Source organism: Indicator indicator, chromosome 33 (genome assembly GCF_027791375.1).
Source record: "Indicator indicator isolate 239-I01 chromosome 33, UM_Iind_1.1, whole genome shotgun sequence".
Taxonomy (NCBI): domain Eukaryota; kingdom Metazoa; phylum Chordata; class Aves; order Piciformes; family Indicatoridae; genus Indicator; species Indicator indicator.
Window position 1 is genome coordinate 5,094,272 of NC_072042.1, and position 20,178 is coordinate 5,114,449.

General features: G+C 57.4%; 5 protein-coding genes across 5 annotated transcripts; 1 reads left to right on the forward strand and 4 right to left on the reverse strand.

Annotated features, from left to right (window-relative positions):
• Positions 1-933: 933 nt before the first annotated feature.
• On the reverse strand, positions 934-5,948 carry EIF3I (eukaryotic translation initiation factor 3 subunit I). Its single transcript, XM_054395150.1, has 11 exons — positions 5,922-5,948; positions 5,672-5,764; positions 5,440-5,527; positions 4,362-4,427; positions 3,771-3,920; positions 3,537-3,664; positions 2,657-2,767; positions 2,151-2,240; positions 1,820-1,893; positions 1,531-1,623; positions 934-1,210 (listed from the first exon to the last, which is right to left on the reverse strand). Exons 1-11 carry the CDS (start codon positions 5,922-5,924, stop codon positions 1,129-1,131), a joined length of 978 nt encoding a protein of 325 aa, XP_054251125.1. The 5' UTR covers positions 5,925-5,948; the 3' UTR covers positions 934-1,128.
• On the forward strand, positions 5,923-8,200 carry TMEM234 (transmembrane protein 234). Its single transcript, XM_054395195.1, has 5 exons — positions 5,923-6,019; positions 6,739-6,890; positions 7,411-7,477; positions 7,671-7,763; positions 8,029-8,200. Exons 1-5 carry the CDS (start codon positions 5,923-5,925, stop codon positions 8,088-8,090), a joined length of 471 nt encoding a protein of 156 aa, XP_054251170.1. The 3' UTR covers positions 8,091-8,200.
• Positions 8,201-10,033: 1,833 nt separating this feature from the next.
• DCDC2B (doublecortin domain containing 2B) lies at positions 10,034-14,470 on the reverse strand. Its single transcript, XM_054395247.1, has 7 exons — positions 14,111-14,470; positions 12,962-13,019; positions 12,196-12,272; positions 11,846-11,977; positions 11,146-11,292; positions 10,552-10,591; positions 10,034-10,416 (listed from the first exon to the last, which is right to left on the reverse strand). Exons 1-7 carry the CDS (start codon positions 14,386-14,388, stop codon positions 10,366-10,368), a joined length of 783 nt encoding a protein of 260 aa, XP_054251222.1. The 5' UTR covers positions 14,389-14,470; the 3' UTR covers positions 10,034-10,365.
• A 615-nt stretch (positions 14,471-15,085) lies between these two features.
• IQCC (IQ motif containing C) lies at positions 15,086-18,599 on the reverse strand. The gene is made up of 5 exons (XM_054395248.1): positions 18,531-18,599; positions 17,935-18,078; positions 17,065-17,401; positions 16,168-16,286; positions 15,086-16,009 (listed from the first exon to the last, which is right to left on the reverse strand). Exons 1-5 carry the CDS (start codon positions 18,597-18,599, stop codon positions 15,968-15,970), a joined length of 711 nt encoding a protein of 236 aa, XP_054251223.1. The 3' UTR covers positions 15,086-15,967.
• A 283-nt stretch (positions 18,600-18,882) lies between these two features.
• CCDC28B (coiled-coil domain containing 28B) lies at positions 18,883-19,989 on the reverse strand. Its single transcript, XM_054395499.1, has 5 exons — positions 19,835-19,989; positions 19,576-19,733; positions 19,344-19,498; positions 19,212-19,234; positions 18,883-18,934 (listed from the first exon to the last, which is right to left on the reverse strand). Exons 1-5 carry the CDS (start codon positions 19,987-19,989, stop codon positions 18,883-18,885), a joined length of 543 nt encoding a protein of 180 aa, XP_054251474.1.
• Positions 19,990-20,178: the final 189 nt, after the last annotated feature.

Consider the following 20,178-nt stretch of genomic DNA (forward strand, 5'->3'; position numbering starts at 1 on the left):
GGAGGAGGTAGATCAGTCCTCAGCAGCTCCTGCTGCCCTTGCCTGGCTGCTGGACACTGTCAGCAGAGCAAGAATGAAGTGGGAAGGACACAGGAAATCTGCAACAGCCTATCCACAAAGGCCATGGAATCATAGAATGGTAGGGGGTGGAAGGGGCTTCTGGAGATCACCAAATCCCAACCCCCCTGCCAAAGGCAGGACCACCTAGAGCAGGTCACCCAGGAAGACATCCAGAGGGGTCTTGGAAGTCTCTTAGAGAAGAAGACTCCACAAGCCCTCTGGGCAGCCTGCTCCAGTGCTCTTTCACCCTCACAGTAAAGCTGCTGGCTCCAAGTGGTGGCTCAGTTGGTCCAAGCTGGGAGGAAGCTTGGGAAATCTGCCCTTGAACCCAGTTTCAGGGGAGGAAAGGGATACAAACCACCCCCTGAGACAGACAGACAGAGGGCTGGCAGGAGGAAGATTTGCAACACAAGCAGCCTCGTGCAGGAAATAACTGTTCCATGAGGAAAGTTGGCTGAGGGTCAGGCCAGCAAACAAACACAGCAGCAGAAGTGGGAATGTGCCTGCAGCTGGACAAGCAGGAGCTGCCTGCTGCCCCTCCAGCCTCTTCACACCTCAGGGTTAGACCCCAGCTAGGACCTCAGATCCTCTCCCTGAGGTGAGCAGAGAGCCAGGAGGAACCTCTCTGCTGTCTGTCCCTGGGTGGAGAGAAGCCAGGCACTGCCAGCAGAGCCAGGAAAAAGTGCTCAGGGGGATTTTGTTCCAGACCCAAACCCCAAGCCCCACAGAGAGTCTCTTCCTTATTGTTTATAAAAGGTTTTTATTTATTTCCTGATGATTTTTTTTTTCTCCCCTGATGTATAAATATGCCCAGCAGGAAACCAGCATGGCCAAGGGCAGGCAGCCAACCCAGCTCCCTTCCCTCCCCTTCCCCCCTGACAGCCAGCCCTGCCCTTTGGAGCTGCTTAGGTTTTAGCTCCCCACCACCAGCACCCCCCTCAAAAAAACAACCTCAAGTTCATTGCTAACAGCTTCCTGTAGGCTCCTGCTGAGCAGACCAACTTCAGGCCTCACAGCAGGTCTGTGCAGGAACAGGCAGTGGGTTGGAAGAGGAAAGAGAAGAAGTCCTCAAGCTTCAAACTCAAACTCAAAGTACTGGGGGTCGAAGTAATGGATGCGGACGTAGCCATCCTCACCCCCACTGCTGTAACTGCAAGGAAGGAGAGACAAAGGCAAACTCAGAGGTGCTGGCAGGAGCTCACTGCCACTGGTTTATACCACAGAGTGGTGAAGGCTGCTCTCACAACCCCCTCCAGAAACCAATAAAGGAGTCATAAGACCAAGAAAAGTATGAAGGATGCAGACAAAATGTGCAGCAGCGTGGAAGGGAACCCCCCCTTGGCCAGCTGAGGGCTGAGACAGGGGAGTGAGGGAAGGTGCTGGGTCTGTTCCCATTGCTCAGCCACACCGTAGCCAAAAGGTGGCTTTGGGTGGGCTGGGGCATGCTGCAAGCCCCACAGGGATCCTCACCTCTTCCCATCAGGGTGAAAAGCAACACTGTTGATGGGCCCGAAGTGACCTTTCACTCTGCCAAACTCTTCTTCAAAAGCCAAGTGGAAGAACCTGGGAGAAGGAAGATTTAAATGAGCACAAGTCTAGAGCGTGGTTAAGGACACAACCAGGGTTGCCTCAAACGTGTTCTGCAAGTTTAATGACTCCTCTGACAGTGGCAGGAGCAGGATGCTCTGGGAACAGCACCCCTGGGCTGTTGGGAGTCGTCCTGGTGAGGACTCAGCCCTGCCAGAGGAACAGCACCAACCTGGCTTCAAATTTGCCAATCCTGGTGGAGGTCGTGGTCACATCCATGGCCTCCTGCCCACCACCAAGCACAACCTGCAATGGAGAGAGAAGCCACAACCCTTCAGTGCTGCTGAAGAGGAAGCTGAGCTTTGGGGAAGCCTCCTATGACCCCACAAACTCCTGACTCCAGCCCCAGAGAAGCTCCAACCTCCCAGACACCCATGGCCAGAGGACACAAAGCCCTGCTCCCCATACCACCCCACAGAGTCATGATTTGTAGGCTGTGCTGGTGACACTCTGCCTTCTAGGAGTCCCAGTGAGGCCCTCACACTCAGCAAACTCAGCCTTACATGATCAAAAATGGGGGAGAGGGCAGCAGAGTTCACCGGCCGCTCCGTCCTGAAGGTCTTCAGATGCTCCAAAGTTGTGCAATCAAACAGCTAGAAGGAAAAAAAGCCAGGAAGTCAGTCTGCCAGAGGGCTGGCAGCCCCACTTAGCTCCCCCCAAGTCTGGCTGTTGGGCCTCATCTGGGCAGATGTTCACTCTGCAGTCACTCATAAGCACCAACCCCCTCCCCCCCCCAAAACATTCCCCTAGAATCCCAAGATTTTGGTAAATCTCATCCCCAGCACCTTCTGGAGGTAGCCAGCTGCAGACAGATTTCTTTGGAGGTGCTGTTTTCAATGCCTGGCCAATGATTTAAAGTGGTGGCACCTCCCCTTTCTCACTAAGTTTTGGCTTTCCTTTTGCTCCAGTTTCTAAGGGGTGAAGATCTGTGACAGCCACAGCCCTGAGCAGAGGTCTTGCAGGCAGACAGCAAGAGCTCACTGCATGGCTGACCACCAGGAGGCCTCACCTTGGCTGTGTTGTCTTTGGAAGCTGTGATGAACATGGTCATGTCCCTGGAGGTCTGAATATCATTGATTTGCTTGGTGTGCTCCTTGATGTTTGCAAGCTGCTCCCCTGACTGAAGGGCAGAGAAGGCAGCTTCAGTGCTGGCAAGAGGAGGAAGCCTACACAGAACTTCACAACAAAAAATGCTCCCATCTGGGGTGAATGGAGTGTGGCCAGCAGGGCAAGGGAGGTTCTCCTCCACCTCTGCTCTGCCTCAGGCCACATCTGGAGTGTTGTGTCCAGTTCTGGGCTCCCTGCTTCAAAAGATGGAGAGCCCAACAAAGAAGATGCTGAGCATCTCAGTGAGGAGGAAAGGTGAGAGCCCTGGGGGTGTTGAGCCTGGAGAAGGGCAGCCCCAGAGGGGATCTGAGCAATGCTCAGCAAGAGCTTAGGGGTGGAAGGCAAGGTGGTGGCCAGTGACAGGACAAGGGGCAGCAGACACTAACTGGAACCCAGGAGGTTCCATGAGTAAAACTTTGGTGTGAGGGTGCTGGAGGCCTGGAGCAGGCTGCCCAGAGAGGTTGTGGAGTCTCCTCTGGAGAGCTTCCAACCCCCCCTGGCCGTTGTGCACCTGGGCAAGCTGCTGTGGATGGCCCTGCTGGAGCAGGGGGGTTGGACTGGATGATCTCCAGAGGTCCCTTCCAACCCCCAACCCCAACAAAACACCATTCAGGTGTGGCTGGCAGCAGCAGGGCAGGTGTTGGTACATCAGCCTTGTCCTTCCACCAGGCTGCTGGCTTGAGCCAAAAAGCTCATTTCTGACCCACAACCTACAGGGGGATGCTGAAGTCCTCCCCCAGGCACTGCTGCCCAGGGGGGATGCTGGTCCCTATCAGCCTGACCTTGGCACTGAACTGGTTCAGCTCTCCACTCTCATGTCCTGCGATGATGAACTCTCCCAGAGGGCCCCACACAGCACTGGTGATTTTGGAGTCACTGCAGGGGATTTTCATGTAAGGCTCGTTGTTCTCTGCAGGAAGGAAGGAAGGGGACAGGCAGACAGACACAGTGGCACCAGCTCTGGCCACCAACACTTCCCCTCTCTCCCTGGTGCAGGCACTGCCTGGACCCCTCACCGATCTGGCTGGGGTCCCGCAGGTCGAAGAAGCTGACGAAGCACTGATATCCCATCTGCTTGTCCGTGGAGAACATGATGATGTTTCCTCCAAAGTCAAAGCCACACGTCCTGACTGCTGAGCTGGTCTTCACCAGGGCAAGCTGCTTCCCTGAGCACAAACCACAAACTGTCACTCCCCGCCAGGGGTTGTAATGGGAGGCCAATGAAGGCCAGCAGCTGAGCAGCAGGGATCACAGAATGTCAGGGGCTGGAAGGGACCTCGAGAGATCATCCAGTCCAACCCTCCTGCCTAAGCAGGATCACCTACACCAGGTGACACAGGAGGGGGAGAGCTGATGAGCGAGAGCAGCATGGGGTGGAGCTGATGAGCAGGTTTGGTGACCACATTTTCACCACTCAGAGGTGAATAAACTCACTAAGGATTCACTCAAACCCAGGCGCACACACACACAGACAAACCCTCCCCTCCAGCACCCTTGAGTTTGGATTCAGACCTCTCTCAGGGGAGGAACAAGCACCTTTTGCTGCCACAGACTTGAGAGCAGCACAGAGGTGTGACTCAGGCAGTGCTGAGTGGGCAGAGCCTCACCTGTTTCACAGTCCCAGAGCCGGCAGCTGTTGTCTGCAGAGCCGGTGAGCACGTGGCGAGTGTCCCCTGAGCCAGCAGTTAGGGAACCATCGAGTCACAGACTGCCTTGGGTTGGAAGAGACTTTAAACAGCAGCTACTTCCAACCCCCTGCCATGGGCAGGAACATCTCCTACCAGACCAGCTTGCTCAGGGTCCCATCCAACCTGGCTTTCAACACTTCTACAGCTTCTCTGGGCAACCTGTTCCAGTGCCTCACCACCCTCGCGGGGAAGAGCTTCTTCCCAATGTCTCATCTCAGTCCAGCTTCTTCCAGTCTGAAGCCATCACCTTTCATCCTGTCACTCCATGCCTTTGTCAAAAGTTCCTCTCCAGCCCTCCTGGAGCCCCCTTCAAAGCCTGGGAGGCTGCTATAAGGTCTCCCTAGGTCCTTCTCCAGGCTAAACAGCCCCAACTCTCTCAGGCAGTCCTCACAGCAGAGGTGCTCCAGCCCTCGAATCATCTTTGTGTCCTCCTCTGCACCCTCTCTAACATTTCCATGTCCTTCTTGTCTTGCAGGCTCCAGCCCCAACACATTCAGCATGTTCTCAGCCCCTAAAAGCTACTGCCTAGAGACCCCAGAGAATACTGACACACAAGATTAAAAAGCTGCATTACACAGAACTCAGCAGCATTTATTCCAGGACCAGCAACACAGGCACAGAATCCAGGTGTTCCCATTACAAACCCCACAGCCTGCCTCTTGAAATGTCAAATCCAGCTTTAGCATTAGCACAACTTGTGCACATTTTTGTCTCTGCTACCAGCTGCCACATTAGAGGCAAACTTGGACACATTCCCAGGGTCACCACAGCAAAAGGAATGATGGACAAATGATAGCAGACAGAGCAACGCTGGACGTGTTATTCCAAACAACAGCCCAGGAAGCAAAACACCCAAGATACTGAGAAAAGGAAAGACAGCAGAGGAGTCAAACACACTGTGTTACCCCCGAGCTCCTTTCCAAGAGGCAACAGAGCAGCAGTTGGGAGTCATCAGCTCCCAGCACAGGACAAACTGGTTTCTACCCTCAAAGGATACAGTCTGCATCCACACACCACACGGCTCCCGTGTGGCCATTGTAGGTGCCGAGTCTCTCTCCATTCACTGAATACCAAACGTTGACGATCTAGCAGAAAAAAAAAAAACAACCCAGCAGCCCTCTTAGCAAGCAGATTAATTAACGAGACTGCTGAAGAGCCGGCCAATTACGGCGCTGGGGCTTGCTCTGCAAGTCGGGGGGAGGGAAACGAGCAGAGCACGCCGCACTCACGGGATCCTTGGCCACAGTGAAGAGCAGGTCTCCCTCTCGGTTGTACTTGATCTGCGTGATGGAGCGCTCATGGCCTTGCAGCAAGATCGGCTTCTACAAGGGGGGAGACGCCATTTAACGCCTCAGGCCAAGCGCGGCCTCAGCCGCCGGGTCGGGGCCCCCCCTCAACCCCAGAAGCCCCGACCCGGGAGGCCCTGCCTCACCCTCGCACCGATCAGTGCCCCCAGCCCGGTCCCGGCTCCGCTCTTACCATGGCGGCCGCGCCACAGGCGAGAGCGCTCCGCGATCGCTTCCGGGTCAGGCGGGGCGGGCACCGGAAATGCGTCACCGTCACTATGGCGCCCGCGGGTGAGCTTCCGGCGGAGCTGAGGGGACAGGGTTGCCCTGGGCGGGGAATGTTTGGGTTTTTTTTTTTCTTTTGGGAAGGGAAATAGTCACCGTCTGGAGCGCTGCGGGGGCTTCCTTGGTGGGGGAGGTGGCGGCAGGCTGGGCCCTGGAGGATCCTTCGCTGAGGGAGGGAGCAGGGCCCTGGTCTGGACGCTGTGAAGCCTTCCTTGAGGGAGGGAGGCGGTAGTGGCCTGGAGGCCTGTGGGGCTTTCCCTGAGCAGGGGAATGGGGCCGTGGTCTGCACCTCCGTGGATGGAAAAACAGTGCCATGGTCTGGACCGTTGTGGGGTCTTCTCTAAAGGAAGAACAGAGCCGTGGTATGGACCCCTGTGGGTTCTTCCCTCGCAGTGGGACATGGCCATAGGCTGAGCCTGTTCGAGGCCTTCCCTGTGGGGAGAATGTGGTCACGGGCTCGCTGGCTAAGGTCCTTTCCTTGAGGGAGTGACCACAGGCCCCCTGCAAGGGACCTTCCCTGAGGGGGGTGCAGCAGCAGGCCCGGAGTGGGGTCGTTCATGATGGGAAACAGCAGTGAGCTGTGCTGGTGAAGGCTGTCCCCGACCGGGGTGGGGAGGGGTGGCAGTGGGCCAGGCTCTGTGTGGGCTGACCCCTGAGGGTGTTTGATGGCAGACCCCAGGCAGGCATTCCTCTGGGGCCATCTCTGAGCCCAAGCTGTGCCGCAGGCGAGGCAGCGGCGCTGGTGCTGGCGGCCGTGCTGTGGGGCAGTACCGGCCCCTTCCTGCGGACGGGCGCGGCGGGGCTGGAGGAGGTGCGGTGCGAGGGCCGCCTGCAGCAGCTGCTGGCCGAGATCCGCTTCCTGGGCCTCAACTACAAGGTGCGACCCCATCTGGACCCCTGGGCCAGAGAGTTGGAGGGTGTCAAACTGCCTTTGGGGTCGTTTCTACCCGTTCAATACTTTTAAACTGTTAAACATTCCACCTATCATTCTTTATTCTCTTGGGGTCATTCCTACCTGTTCACTTCTGGGTTTGATACTTTTAAACTGTTAAATATTCCATTTATCATCTATCATTTTTCCCCCCTCAGTAATGTTTCACTTACTTGCCTACAGCAGAACTGCTCTTCCTGTGCAGACTTAAGACCCTTATTGCAGGCAGCAGGTCATGAACCCTCCTATTTTGTATGGAATAATCACACTCCCGCCTTCTGCAGATCAGAGAGCTAAGACATAAAGCAGCTTGTGACTGGCAGTGGAATCACCAAATGTGCTGCATTTCCTCTGCCAGACACAGCACAGCACGAGCAGGTCTGGGCTCCTTGGCTGCCTGCTTGCAGGGGGGTCCATGGTGGGGCTGTGTGCAGCAACTGACAGGCCTGTGCTGCTCTTCCCACAGTACATGGTGCCTTTTCTGCTCAATCAAGGTGGATCTCTCCTCTTCTACCTCACCTTGGCATCTGCAGGTTGGTTCCCCTTGCGGTCATGGGGTGGGTTGGTTGGGATTTAGGGATGATCAGCGCTGTGGGGTGCTCTGGTGACTCAGTTAAAACACCAAGCAGCTGGCTTGTAATAACCACTGATAAAAAAGAAGCACCTTTAGGAGCTGTGCAACATCATCCATTTGAAACTGTTTGGGTTAAAACTGTTCCATTTCAGACCTGTCCCTGGCTGTGCCACTCTGTAACTCCCTGGCCTTGATAGTCACTCTGGTGACTGGGAAGATTCTGGGAGAGGACATTGGTGGGAAAAGTAAGTTGCACTTAAAATGGTTCCTCACATTGTCTCCTGCACCTATTTGCTGCACCCTCTGGTCTCCTAAAACCAGCAAATATCCTCAGAAGGGCTTGAACTGGTTAAGTAATTCTTGCTGCAGAACCTGAGAGGGAAGTGAAACAGATTGTGGGCAGGGTTTGTAAATCTGGAGATAGAACTGGCTACTCTAAGCAAACAGTTTCTAGGCCTAACTAGTGCTGAATAGTGCAAGTTCCCAAGGTATCCTTGTTCCTTCCTGCAGGAGCTGTGGCAGGAATGCTGCTCACTGTCCTGGGAGTCACACTCTGTGTAGCTGCCTCATGAAGGAGATGTGGTGAAAAGCAGAGGAAGGAGAACCTGTTCCAAGGTAACCCCTGTGGGTTCTGGCTCAGCAGCACTCCCTTCAGCTCAGTGTCACCTGGAAAACTGTAGTTTGACACCTGGATGTCCAAAAAAAAAAAAAAAAAAAAAAAAAAAAAAAACCAAAAAAAACCATGGACTGACTTCCCTGAGCACCAGGGTGGAACAGGAAGTGCTGCAGGGAGATCCTGTTTAACACCTTGAGTTAAGGATTTCTTTGCCTGGGGGGTGTCTCAAAGCAGGGATGGTGGAGTTGTCTTGCTCAGCACTGGAGGGATAAAAAAAAAGTAGTTAATAAATGGTTCAAAGGGAACTAAGTGGTTTGTAGAAGGAATCTGCTCAGGAGCTGCTCCTTTTTCTGGCCAAGCACATGACAGTGGCTCCCTCAGCTGCAGGGGGCCAGGTCATGCTGCTGCCACTGAGTTACCACTTGGCTTTACTCTGCTGGAGCCTTGCAGAGTGCCTCTCATCTGTCAAGCAGCAGCAGTACAGCCTTGTCCCTAGGGAAGGACAGCAATTTTCAGTGGAATCATCAGCCCAGAATGCCACAGGTCACAGGAGGAAAAAAGCTTTGGTACCCTTGGAATTAGAAACACAAGGGAGGGAAAGAGCAAGCCTGGCACAGAGGGGTGACAGAGGAGCTGCTAATGCTCATGGCTTGTCCTAAGGCAAGGTAACAGAACAGACACACAGGGTGTGGGGAAGAGCTCTGAGTGCTGCTAACAGTAGAGTGTTGTGTCCAGGTCTGGGCTCCCCAGTTCAAGAGGGACAGGGAACTACTGCAGAGAGTCCAGGGGAGGCTCCAAAGGTGCTGAGGGGCCTGGAGCAGCTCTGTGAGGAGGAAAGGCTGAGAGCCCTGGGGGTGTTGAGCCTGGGGAAGAGCAGCCCCAGAGGGGAGCTGAGCAATGCTCAGCAAGAGCTAAAGGGTGGGGACAAGAGGATGGGGCTGGGATTTTTTTCAGTGGTCTCCAGTGACAGGACAAGGGGCAAAGGGCACAAAGTGGAACCAAAGGTTCCACCTGAAGGTGAAGAGAAACTTCTTTGCTGTGAGGGTGCTGGAGCCCTGGCCCAGGCTAGCCAGAGAGGTTGTGGAGTCTCTTCTGGAGAGATTCCAACCCCACCTGGCCCTTGTGATCCTGGGCAAGCTGCTGTGGGTGACCACCAGAAAGCAACACTCACCCCACTGAGAAGTGCCAGCCCAGCCTGGGAGGCAGAGGCCACATCAGGCTCCCCATGGAGCTGCCACATCAGGAGCCACTCACTAATTCCCTGCCAGTTCAAAGGAGCTGTTTGCCTGTGAAGCTCTAATTAACCCCAGGAGCCTACCCAGGCAGAGCTGTCAGCATAATGCACCTCATCCCCTCCCTTCACTTCTGTATGGCCTTGGTGGAAGCTTTAAAACATGAAGAGACCACAACCAAGGAGCATCATGCAGACATTTTCCACACAAATGCTTTAAAGGAAATATTTTATTTCCCTCTTAAAGAAAAAAAAAAAAAAAAAAAAGGTGGGGGTGTGGTTTAAAGTTGTTACTATCACTGGGTTCAGTCAGTCCATGTTTATTCCTTGCCAGGTTCTAAGCCTTAACCTGGCTCCAGGCAAGATCTGCTGAACAAGTTTTAGCTGGCAGAGCTAAAAAACTGTGGTGTTGAGAAACTCTGAACACAGCCAGGAAAGGATCCTAAACACTTCATCAAACCATTAAGTGGAATAAATTCCTGGCTGTGGTAAATCATTTTGGCTTTTGCTGGAAATTCTGCAGCTCTCTGGAAGCAGGAGAGAAGTAGTACACAGCTGAAAAAAAAAAAAGAAAAGAAAAAGAAAAAAAGGCAGGAAAGCCTTTGATAGCCTTACTGTGGTGGGAAGCTGTAGCTCACATTCCAAAGGGAAATGGTCATTACCCAGCTGGCAGTCCCTCAGCTTTCTAAAATGCAGAGCCCTGCAAGTTCCACCCTGTCCTCTGGTCACTGAAGTTCCCTCTGCTGGTTGCTTTCATTTTGACACAGCGTGGAGAGCAGCACAGCACTTCCTAAAGCTGAGGGACAGCACCTCAGGGAGGAAACTGCCCTGAACTGCTGCTGGTGGTGGTCTCAGAGGCTGCTTCTGAAGGGCTGGCCCCTGGAGGTGGCCTCTCTGCTGTGCAAAGCCCTCAGCACCGATGGATTCGAGCTCCCTGCAGGGCAGATCATTTCCCAGCCCTGATGGATGGGAACATCCACCCTCATGTGTTCATCCTCCTTTACTTCCTGGGCACCTTGCCTCTCCTTCCTTGGGTCTCTGGGTTTGCCTTCTGTGAGGAAGAGAAAAGGAAGAAGCTGTTCAGTGGGTACTGCAGGGGGCCTGGTCCTGCTGAGGCTACAGAGAGCTCTGGACACTTGCAGTGTGTGTGGAGGGAGTTCTGCACAGCAGCCATGGAGCCACCTACCTCCTGGTGGTACTTCCTGTGCCTGGTATTTGGCTGGTTCCTGTAACAAGGAGCAGCAGATTCTCAGCACCAGGCCAAAGTCAGCTGTAAAGGGGAGAGGATCTCCTCTTTTCCCCACAGGAGAGGGTCCCTGGGGGTGTTTTCCCTCAGCAGAGGCAGAGCACACTCCCCAGTGGGTCACATCCCCATTGCACTGCCCACCACTGCCCTGTCTGAGGGGGAAGGTTCTCCTCAATGCTTGGTGAACACCTCACTGACAACCAACCAACCAGCCCACCTGCTCTCTGTGGTGCTGAATCCAGGTGTCAGGGGCTGCTCTGACACCAGAAGCCCTGAAAACACATTTTGGATCCTAAACCTCCACCACATGAAGCAAAACTCAAGCCCTGAAAACACATTTTGGATCCTAAACCTCCACCACATGAAGCAAAACTCAAGCCCTGAAAACACATTTTGGATCCTAAACCTCCACCACATGAAGCAAAACTCAAGCCCTGAAGCAGGCAGGAAGAGGAGGGCTACAAAAAAGGATGCCTGTAGCTGCAGAGCACCATGGAGAGGATGCTTTAAAGCACTTGGCCACAGTCTACATACCACAAGGTCCTGCACCTGGAGCCCAGGGGCACCAGCAGCTCCAAGTAGGGAAGCTTTTTGTACTCTTCATTCCCCACTGCCACGTAGTAATGGCCATTCACCAGCTCCTCTCCACTGCACACCTGGGTTCCATCCAGCCTGCAGAGCCTCCAGGAAGAGACAGCAAAGGGCTCAGAGCTGTCCCAAGACCCTGAGTCCTGGGCTTACAGAATCATTGTGGTTGGCAAAGACCTTTAAGATCACCCAGAACAACCATGCTCTAAACTCTGCCAAGCCCTGGTGCTCAACCCTGGCCCTCAGCACCACATCTCTGCCTCTTTGAAACCCCTCCAGGGATGGGGATTCAACCACCTCCCTGGGCAGCCTGGGCCAGGCTTGGAGAACCCTTCCAGTGAAGAAGTTTCTTCTCATCTCCAACCCAACCCTCCCCTGGTGCAACCTGAGGCCATTTCATGCCATGCTGTACTCTTGGCTTACTGCTCTTTCACCAGGCCACCAGGCACATCAACCCTCCTCACAAAGCACCCAGAACCTGGGGGATATCCCTGCTTGAAGACAAGAAAACCTGAGAAGGAAATGAGTTTGCAAAAGCAGACCAGGGGTGGCTGTCTGGACACCCAGTCCTTGGGGGCTGATCCCAGCTGCTTGCCTTCTGGAGGTCAGGAGGAGGGAGCCAGCAGTGCCTCCTCTGGATGCCCACCTGTGAACAGCCCCACTCTGCAGGGTGACTTTCTCTGTCAGCGTGGCCAGGAGGGTGTCCCACTGCAGAGGGCTGCTCCTGGAGACAGGCAGTGGGAAAGGAGGGCTCAGCAGATCCCCATTCCGGAAAACACTGCAGCAGGAACAACCCAGAGCATGCCATGAGCCACAGCTCCTGCAGCTGAGGGTGGGGAGAACAGCCACAGGCAGGGGGCAGGCAGTATTTACAACCAACACTGCTGCTAAAAGCTGGGAATTGTCCCTGTGGGACAGCTCATGGAGAAATTCCCTCCTCCAACCTCCAAAAACATCCCCAGAGACCCTCCAAGGAGCAAACGCTGAGGCACTTACTGTATGGTGCAGGGCAAGGGGGCATCCTCCTGCCATCCCATCCAGGTGTTCCCCTTCCAGGGAGCTGCAGCATGGAGCTAGGGACAGAGTCAGTGCACAGCAACGGTGACAGCCCTGGCACACAGCCTCCTGTGGCTGCTCCCTTGGCTCCAGCAGGAGCTGCCTGCCCTGGGGCACCACTGCCTTGGGGACACAGCCTGCCCTGGGGACACAGCCTGCCCTGGGGCACCACTGCCTTGGGGACACCACTGGCCCTGGGGACACAGCCTGCCCTGGGGACACAGCCTGCCCTGGGGCACCACTGCCCTGGGGACACAGCCTGCCCTGGGGACACAGCCTGCCCTGGGGCACCACTGCCCTGGGGACACAGCCTGCCCTGGGGCACCACTGCCCTGGGACACCGCTGGCCCTGAGGTCACAGCCTGCCCTGGGACACCACTGGCCCTGGGGACACAGCCTGCCCTGGGGACTCCATCAGCCCTGCCTGCAGCCTTGCTGCTGCTAGGTTGGGTTTGTTGTCAGCAACACCAAGGCTGGAGGAGCTCTTTGCATAGCTGAGCACATGCCAGAAGTGCCAGAGAGCCTCTCAGCAGATCCTTCCTCTGCACCCTGAAGGGGGATGAGGGGACACAGCAGCAGCCCCTGCACTCTCTGCTGTCTTACTGATTCCTGTGGCATTTTTGCCTGATCCCCACCCAGCTTCTCAGCTCCAGCTTCACTGGTGCCAGCCCCAATGCACCTCACACCTCCCCTCTCAGGGACTCACCTGCAGACCCTCTCTCTTCCTCCTCCCACGCTGCTCCTTCCTCCCATGACTTAGGTAGCTGTGAGAACAGGACAACCACATGGCCCCAGCTGAGTGAAGTGCAGTCAGCAACCACCCAGCTGCTCTGCCTTGGTGCCACTCCTCCCAGAGGTGTGGGGCACTTATTTGGGTCACTTCTGAAATGATTCTCCAGGTTCCTGCCCTCCTGGTCTCCCACAGCTTCAGTCTGCTACACTGAGGAAATTCCCAGCCAAAGAGAGACCATTTCAGGTCCCCTGCTAAAGACACCCAGAAGATTCTCCCAGGAGTTGATGGAGGCTTCAGGAGAGCTGGGGAGGGACTTGTGTAGAAAGGCAGGGAGTGAGAGGATGAAGGGTGAGGGCTTCAGACTGGAAGAGGCTGAATTGAGATGAGACATGAGGAAGAAATTCTTCCCCAGGAGGGTGGTGAGGCTCTGGAACAGGGAAGCTGTGGAGGCTCCAAGCCTGGAAGTGTTGGGAGCCAGGTTGGATGGGACTTGGAGCACCCTGCTCTGGTAGGAGGTGTCCCCGTCCATGGCAGGGGGTTGGAACTGGCTGATCTTTAAGGTCCCTCCAACCCAACCCATTCTGTGAATCTGTGATTTTACTCCTTTGTGTCACTGATCAAACGCTCCAGGGGCTGAGTGGTGTTAGTGCAGCACCTCCCCCGCAAGTGCCCAGCAGGGAGCCGAATTCACCACAGCCAGACCTCCTCGAGAGCCACAACAAAACCCTTTAACCCCGAACCAGCTCCACTTTGTGCAGGATTAGAAAGCAAAAAGCATTCAGCAAGCACTGCTTGCTGCTGGAGACAGCCTGGGCCGAGGAAGTGGGCAGCAGAACCTCCCACCCGCCACAGAACAAGTCCCCAGGAGGCAGAGCAGCACCCAGCACATCCTGCCCAAGAGCAGCTCCACTGCTACGTGACCTTACCAGCAGCAGCTGCATTTTCCCTCAAGCTGGAGCACAGCCAGCAGGAAAAGAAATTCACCTCTCTGCTTTTTGGTGGGATTCTACCTCTCTCACATCTTTTTTTTTTTTTTTTTTTTTTTTTTTTTCCCCCTTCACATCCCCATCCATCCCCCACAGAAGGTCACCTGAAGCAGCTTCCCCAGGGTCCATTACTCACTCGAGCTTCTGGAACCTCTCCAAGCCAGCAGCCACATACTGACAGCCGTCCTGCAGCTGCTGCAGCTCAGCCACACGGTGGCCGTGCCGGGCAGTGTAGAGGTTCCTCACGGCCAGGGGAGCCTGAATGCTCTTGGTCACCTCATTCAGGAACACCTCAAAGGTCAGGAAGTGCTTCTGGTTGACCACAAACTTCCTCCCAGGGAAGAAGAGGTCACCGTTGCGATACACCACCACGGTTTTGGCTGGAGGTGCCCCAGTTCTGCCGAGGGAGCTCATCCCCAGGCTGGGTCAAGTGAGCCCTGCTGACCACAGAGGCAAAGAGATGGACTCTGGGGAGTGGAGGAGAGCTCCAGCCAGCCTCCTGCTGAGCCCCAACCCTCCCAGGCAGCCCTTCCCAGCACAGCCCAGCCTGAGTGGCTGTCTCCATGGACGCCAGCCTGGCAGCAGGAAGGGCTGGGCCTGCCTGGAGGCCACAGCAAACAACCTGCAGAGCACCCTCTCTGCTGGAGACCCAGCAACCACACAGCTCTTCAGTCCTCAGCCACCTCTTCATTCCTCCCCCACCAGCCACTGTGGCCACCAGGCTCAGATTAGCCACCCTGGAGGTCCAGTGAGTGCCAGCAGCTCACCCCCCAGCCAGAAACTCTCACCCCCTTGCCACCTACATCAGAAGAGCAATGGATTTCTGTCCTGTGTGGACTGGACCCACAACACCCTTGGCACTGAACAGGTTGCCAGGGGTTGAAGCCAGCCATGGAGTCACTTGGCTCTGCCCAGGAGAAGACAGCAAGCCAGGCAGGGATCCAGGGAGGCAGAGAAGAGGGATCCAGGGAGGCAGAGAAGAGGGATCCAGGGAGGCAGAGAAGAGGGATCCAGGGAGGCAGAGAAGAGGGATCCAGGGAGGCAGAGAAGAGGGATCCAGGGAGGCAGAGAAGAGGGATCCAGAGAGGCAGAGAAGAGCTTCAGGAAAGCTTTTTATTCACAACTGAGTCAGCACCATCAGGAACAGAAAGTGGCATCTGCCCCGAGGCAGGAGTGACCCTCCTAGCAAACACAGAAGTGTTTCCACAGGAGACCCAGGGTCACAGCAGGGAAACACAACACCAGGTGGGAGGACCCTTTCTGAGGGCCCTCAAACACCCGTGAACTAGAGCACCCTAGAGACAAAGCTCCAACCCCCTGAAGTCCTGACTCCCTCCCTCCTCTAGCACCAGTTCAGGTGACTGCCACCGGGAGATTACCATGGCCAGAGAAGCCAAACCTCATCCTCTCAGGGTCAGCTCTGAGGTGCCATCACTCCCCACCAGCTGCACAGGGAAGCCAGGAAACCCTCCTCCTAACTTAATGCTTCAACTAGGTGTTCCCAAAGGCCAACCAGGAGGGCTTGGAGATCCCAGATCCTGCAGAGCCATCCCAAACACACAGCTCAGACACCCCCATGGGCCACCCACAGCTCAGCAGAGAGGAGCTTGCTCCTGCAGGTTCAAAGCTCCTGCTGCCTTCAGGTCCACCACAAGCAATCAGCTGAAGTCCCTTCTGTAAGTGACAGCCTGCCCAGCCTCCACTTGCCCCATCCAGCTCAGCCAAGAGAGATCAGATTCCTGTGGAAGGAGGCCTCCCTCCAGGACACACAACCACCTCCCTGGCTTCACAGTGGTGTTTAAGCCCTGCTTTGACCAAACATTTGCACTTAAAAGGCAGAGAAGGCTTCCTTGCCACGTCCATCTGAAGTGGAAAACGTCAGCCCACGGAGCTGGGGTCCCTCCAAGGTGCTGCTGTCATGCCTGTGGTGTTGCAGGTCCACTGCTTCTCCACACATACCAATATGAGTGCCCCACAGGCTGGGAATGGCCTTCTAGGGGTCAGGAGTGCCCAGACTCTGTTTCAGCATCAAGTACTGCAGGAGGAAGAACACCAAACACTGAGCAATCAGTGCACTACCACCACCCAACCCAACCCAGCCCTCCAGGAACTGATCTGCCACCAGTCAACCCCAGTCCCAGCACAGCCAGGCACTGGTCTGAGCCTCTGCAAGGGGCAGGCTCAGGCCCTTACGTTCTCCCTGCTGGCAATAGCTTGCTGCAGCCACAGCAGCTCCATGAGGAGGTGATTCCTGTAGGCCTGGAGGCCAGAGCGAGTCCGGGGAAGCTCCTTTAGGTCCTCAAGTGGAACCTCTGCAACGAAGCACACAGTGGTTAGGGGTGCAAGGGACCTTTACAGCTCCTCTAGTCCAACCCCCCTGCAGTCAGGGGGTGTTCAGAGCTCCAAACAACCTCACCAGGAATGCTTCCAGGGATGGGGCATCTCCTACCTCTCTGGGAAACCTGGGACAGGGTCTCACCACCCTCTGTGATAAAAAATTCTCCCTTAGTCTGAATCTCCTTCTCTGAGCTCAAACCATCAGCCCTCGTCCTGTCACAACAGGCCCTGCTCAGAAGTTGGTCCCCAGCTTTCTGATCACTCCCTTTAAGCACTGAAAGGCCACCAGAAGGTCTCCCTGGAGCCTTCTCTTCTCCATCTCTCTCAGCCTGGCCTCACAGCTGAGGGCTTCCAGCCCTCCCACCACTGCTGTAGCCTCCTCTGGCCCCACTCCAACAGGTTCCTGTCTGTGCTGAGGACTCCAGAGGGGGGGTCTCAGCAGAGCAGAGGGGCAGAATCCCCTCCCTCCTCCTGCTGCTCACACTCTGGGGACCCAGGCCATGGCTGGGGCTGAGCTGTGAGCACAGGTTGCTGGCTCACATCCAGCTGTTCACCCACCAAGAAATGGCAGAATAACCCTGAACAAAGATTCAGCTGACATCTCCTGCCTCTCCTGCACTGAGTTGTTCCAATCCCTGCAGGATATCCTCAAGCTTCTCAGCTCTCCAAGGCCCTGCTGTACCCCCTGAGCTCAGCACCCTGTCACTCAGAGCACGCAGGAGCTCACGCTGTGCCCCACTTCCCATCTCTCACCCAGGCAGTCTTCAAGGGACTCTGGCTCCAGGGCAGTGCTGTCCCACACAGAGGATATGCTGCTGTCCTCCTGCCAGTCCTGGCTCTCTGCTGGGGCACTGGGGTCCTTTGCAGAGCCTTTATCAGCATCAGCCCCAAGGTTTGGGGGGCTCACTGCATGGCCTTCACCCACAGAGCTCAGCTCTTTCTCGCTTTGCAGCTGGGCTGCAGGTTCCACATCACTGCAGCCCTGGTCCTGCTCTGGTGCAGTGGTGTCCAGCTCCTCCTGTGGTTTTTCTGTGCTGGCTTTGTCACCCAGTGCAGCCTCAGGTGGATCTGAACACTTCTCTTGGGCTGGCTGCTGAAGGGGCAACAGGTGAGTGTTTGAAGTGTAAGGAAAATGACATGGAAAGCTCTGGAAGGTTGTTCTGCTGTGTCCCAGCCTGAGGTCTGCTGGTGGCACTCCTGACACGACACCGATGTGCTCTGGTTTGAGCCACTATGAATTCCTTCAAGGGCTTTACCTCCCAGAAGTGGGAAAAACATCACAGAAGGATGCTCAGCCACCAGAGGAGTGGGCCTGGCCGTTTGGGACCACCAGGGGAGGTGAGTTCCCAGGGACAAGGCCTGCAGGAGCCACCTGCACAGGTCGGGCGATGTCTAGAGGCTGAGCTTCACCCAGAGGGGGAGGAGATTCCCAGTCAGGGATTCGGGAGGGGTCTCACAGGCTAGGGATATGGAATTAATTACAGGTTCCTAGGACTATGCTGCAGATGTATCACCTGCCCAGTCCTCCAGCCCACACCATCCCCACGGACTCACCGTCCCCCCACGCCCCCCCTTCCCCTCAGACGGGGCTGCAGAAGGCTCTGCCCGTCCCGACGCACAGACCTCGGGGACAAACACAGGCCGCGGCAGGAGCTGGCCCCTCCACTCCAGCCGGCTCAGGTCTCCTTCGATCTCCCGCACCACTTCCTCGTACTCCGCCCGCAGGCTCCGAAAGCGCTTCCGCAGCAGGTAACCCCTGACGCAGGCCTGCGGGCACGGCCGGCGGTGTCGCTGGAGTCATCCCCACCCGAGCCCCTCCCCACGCACCCCGGCGCACAAGGAGCAAAGGCGTCCCGTGTCTGAGCCACGGCAGGGTTTAATGAGGCACGGCCGGCCGCAGCAGGGTCCCCGCCACGGGAACCCCCACCCAGCTGTGAAAACCCCCACGGGCTGTTTCCAGCTGTGCAGCCCCCTCCCTTCTCCGTGATGTCCCTTCCCAGCGGTGCCTCCCCACGGGGACACCGCCCCCCGGGTCGTGTCTTCCCACGGAGACCCTCCCCAGCCGCTTCCTCCCACGGTGCCCCCCGCCCTGTTCCCCCACGGGACCTCCTCCGCCACGCCCCCCCACCGGGACCCTTCCCACAGGACGCCCCCTCCAGCCGCACTCCCAGGGCGTCCTCCCACAGCCCCCGCTCATGTAGGCGTCCCCAGGTCCCCACCTGCAGGCGGGTCACGGCGCGAATCAGCCGCCGCCATCCCTCTGCCTCCGGTCCCACCAGCGCCGCCATGGCGGCCGCCACAACGCTGGGCGCCGAGCGATGACGTCACCCACCAGACCCGCCCCTATCCCAAGGCTCCGCCCCTACCCCAAAGCTCCGCCCCCTCCCGGCCCTCTGCTGCCCCCAAAATGGCGACGGCAGCGAGGTCCGTGCTGGTCTCTCAGCCGCCCCGCTCTGTCCTTGTGTCGCGTCCAGGGTCCCTTCCGCGGGGGGGGTGGCCCCGGTGTGGGGCTCCCGTGGCCTGTTCTGGTGGTGGCCGCCACCACCCCCCCAGCCAGGGCTGGGCGCGGGGTCAGGCGGCCGCGTCCTCGGGGTCAGGGCTCTCGGCGAGATGCAGCTTCTGTCTGAGCGTGGGTCAAGGGAAAGCGCCACGGGAATGTGCCACCCTCGTGCCACCGCCATCGCTGCCACCGCCCCTATCACTGCCACCCCCATCGCTGCCACCCCCATCACAGCCACCCCCATCGCTGCCACCGCCATCGCTGCCACCGCCCCCATCACTGCCACCCCCATCGCTGCCACCCCCATCACAGCCACCCCCATCGCTGCCACCCCCATCGCTGCCACCGCCACCACCAACGCCACCACCGCCGCCTCAGCGCTGTGCCCAGCCCAGGATACATGGAGCTGCTGAGCTCTTCCAGCTGTGGGAGGCAAAGACACAGGCTGAGGCACTAGCAGGGATGCCAAGGCCGATGTGGATCCCAGCCGTGGCAGAGGGGCTGGGCAGGGGGTGACAAGGGTGACACTCACATGTGCCAGCAACTGGTCCAGGTTCCTGTCAGCTGCCACTTTCTTCTGCTCCTCGGGGAGCTCCTCCACGCAGACATCGAGGCCGAAATGGAGCCGTGCCAGCTTCTCCTGCATCTCCCGGACGTGCTCCAGCTGCTCGAAGGAGCACTCCTTCCCTGTGCCCGGGTGGGAGCCGTCACCAGCCCCGTCCCGTTCCACACACCCCCTGCCACCCCATCCCCCTGCTCCTCACCGAAGGCCTGCAGCTTTCCCGAGTGGAAGTCGCTGAGGAGGCTGAGCAGTCCCCCCTCCATCTCGCAGACGTCGGACACGTCGGTGAGGAAGCTGTGCTGCAGCGGCGCCCCCCGCGCCGCCCCGGTGCCACTCGCCCGCACCCGCTCCTTGCTGGTCCTGCACGAGGGACAGAGAGGATGGCATCGCCCAGACCCCACTTGGCCCCGCACCGGAGGGGCCACGGGGGGCTGATGGGCATCCCCCACACCGGCACTGACCGCCTGAGCCGGGCGCGCTGCCGGGGCGAGGGCAGGGTGGGCAGCGGCAGCGCGAAGGAAGTGCTCTTGCTGGGGGGCAGCGAGCGTGGGGCCCCGGTGGGTGCGGGCTGAGCCAGGCAGGTCTTAGGGCTCCGCTTCTTCCTCCGGTCCTCCATCTTGAAGGGGCAGGGACCCTGCGCAGGACGGACAAAGCTCTGGGCAGCTCTTTCCCCGCGTGGGGCCTCTCGTCCCCGCACAGGACGCTTCTGCCCTGGGGGGACTGGGATCTGCCCCGGGAGGATTGGGGTCCCCCCAGGGGAGCAGCGCCCGCAGCCTGTGGCACAGCGGAGGGGCCCCGGGACCCT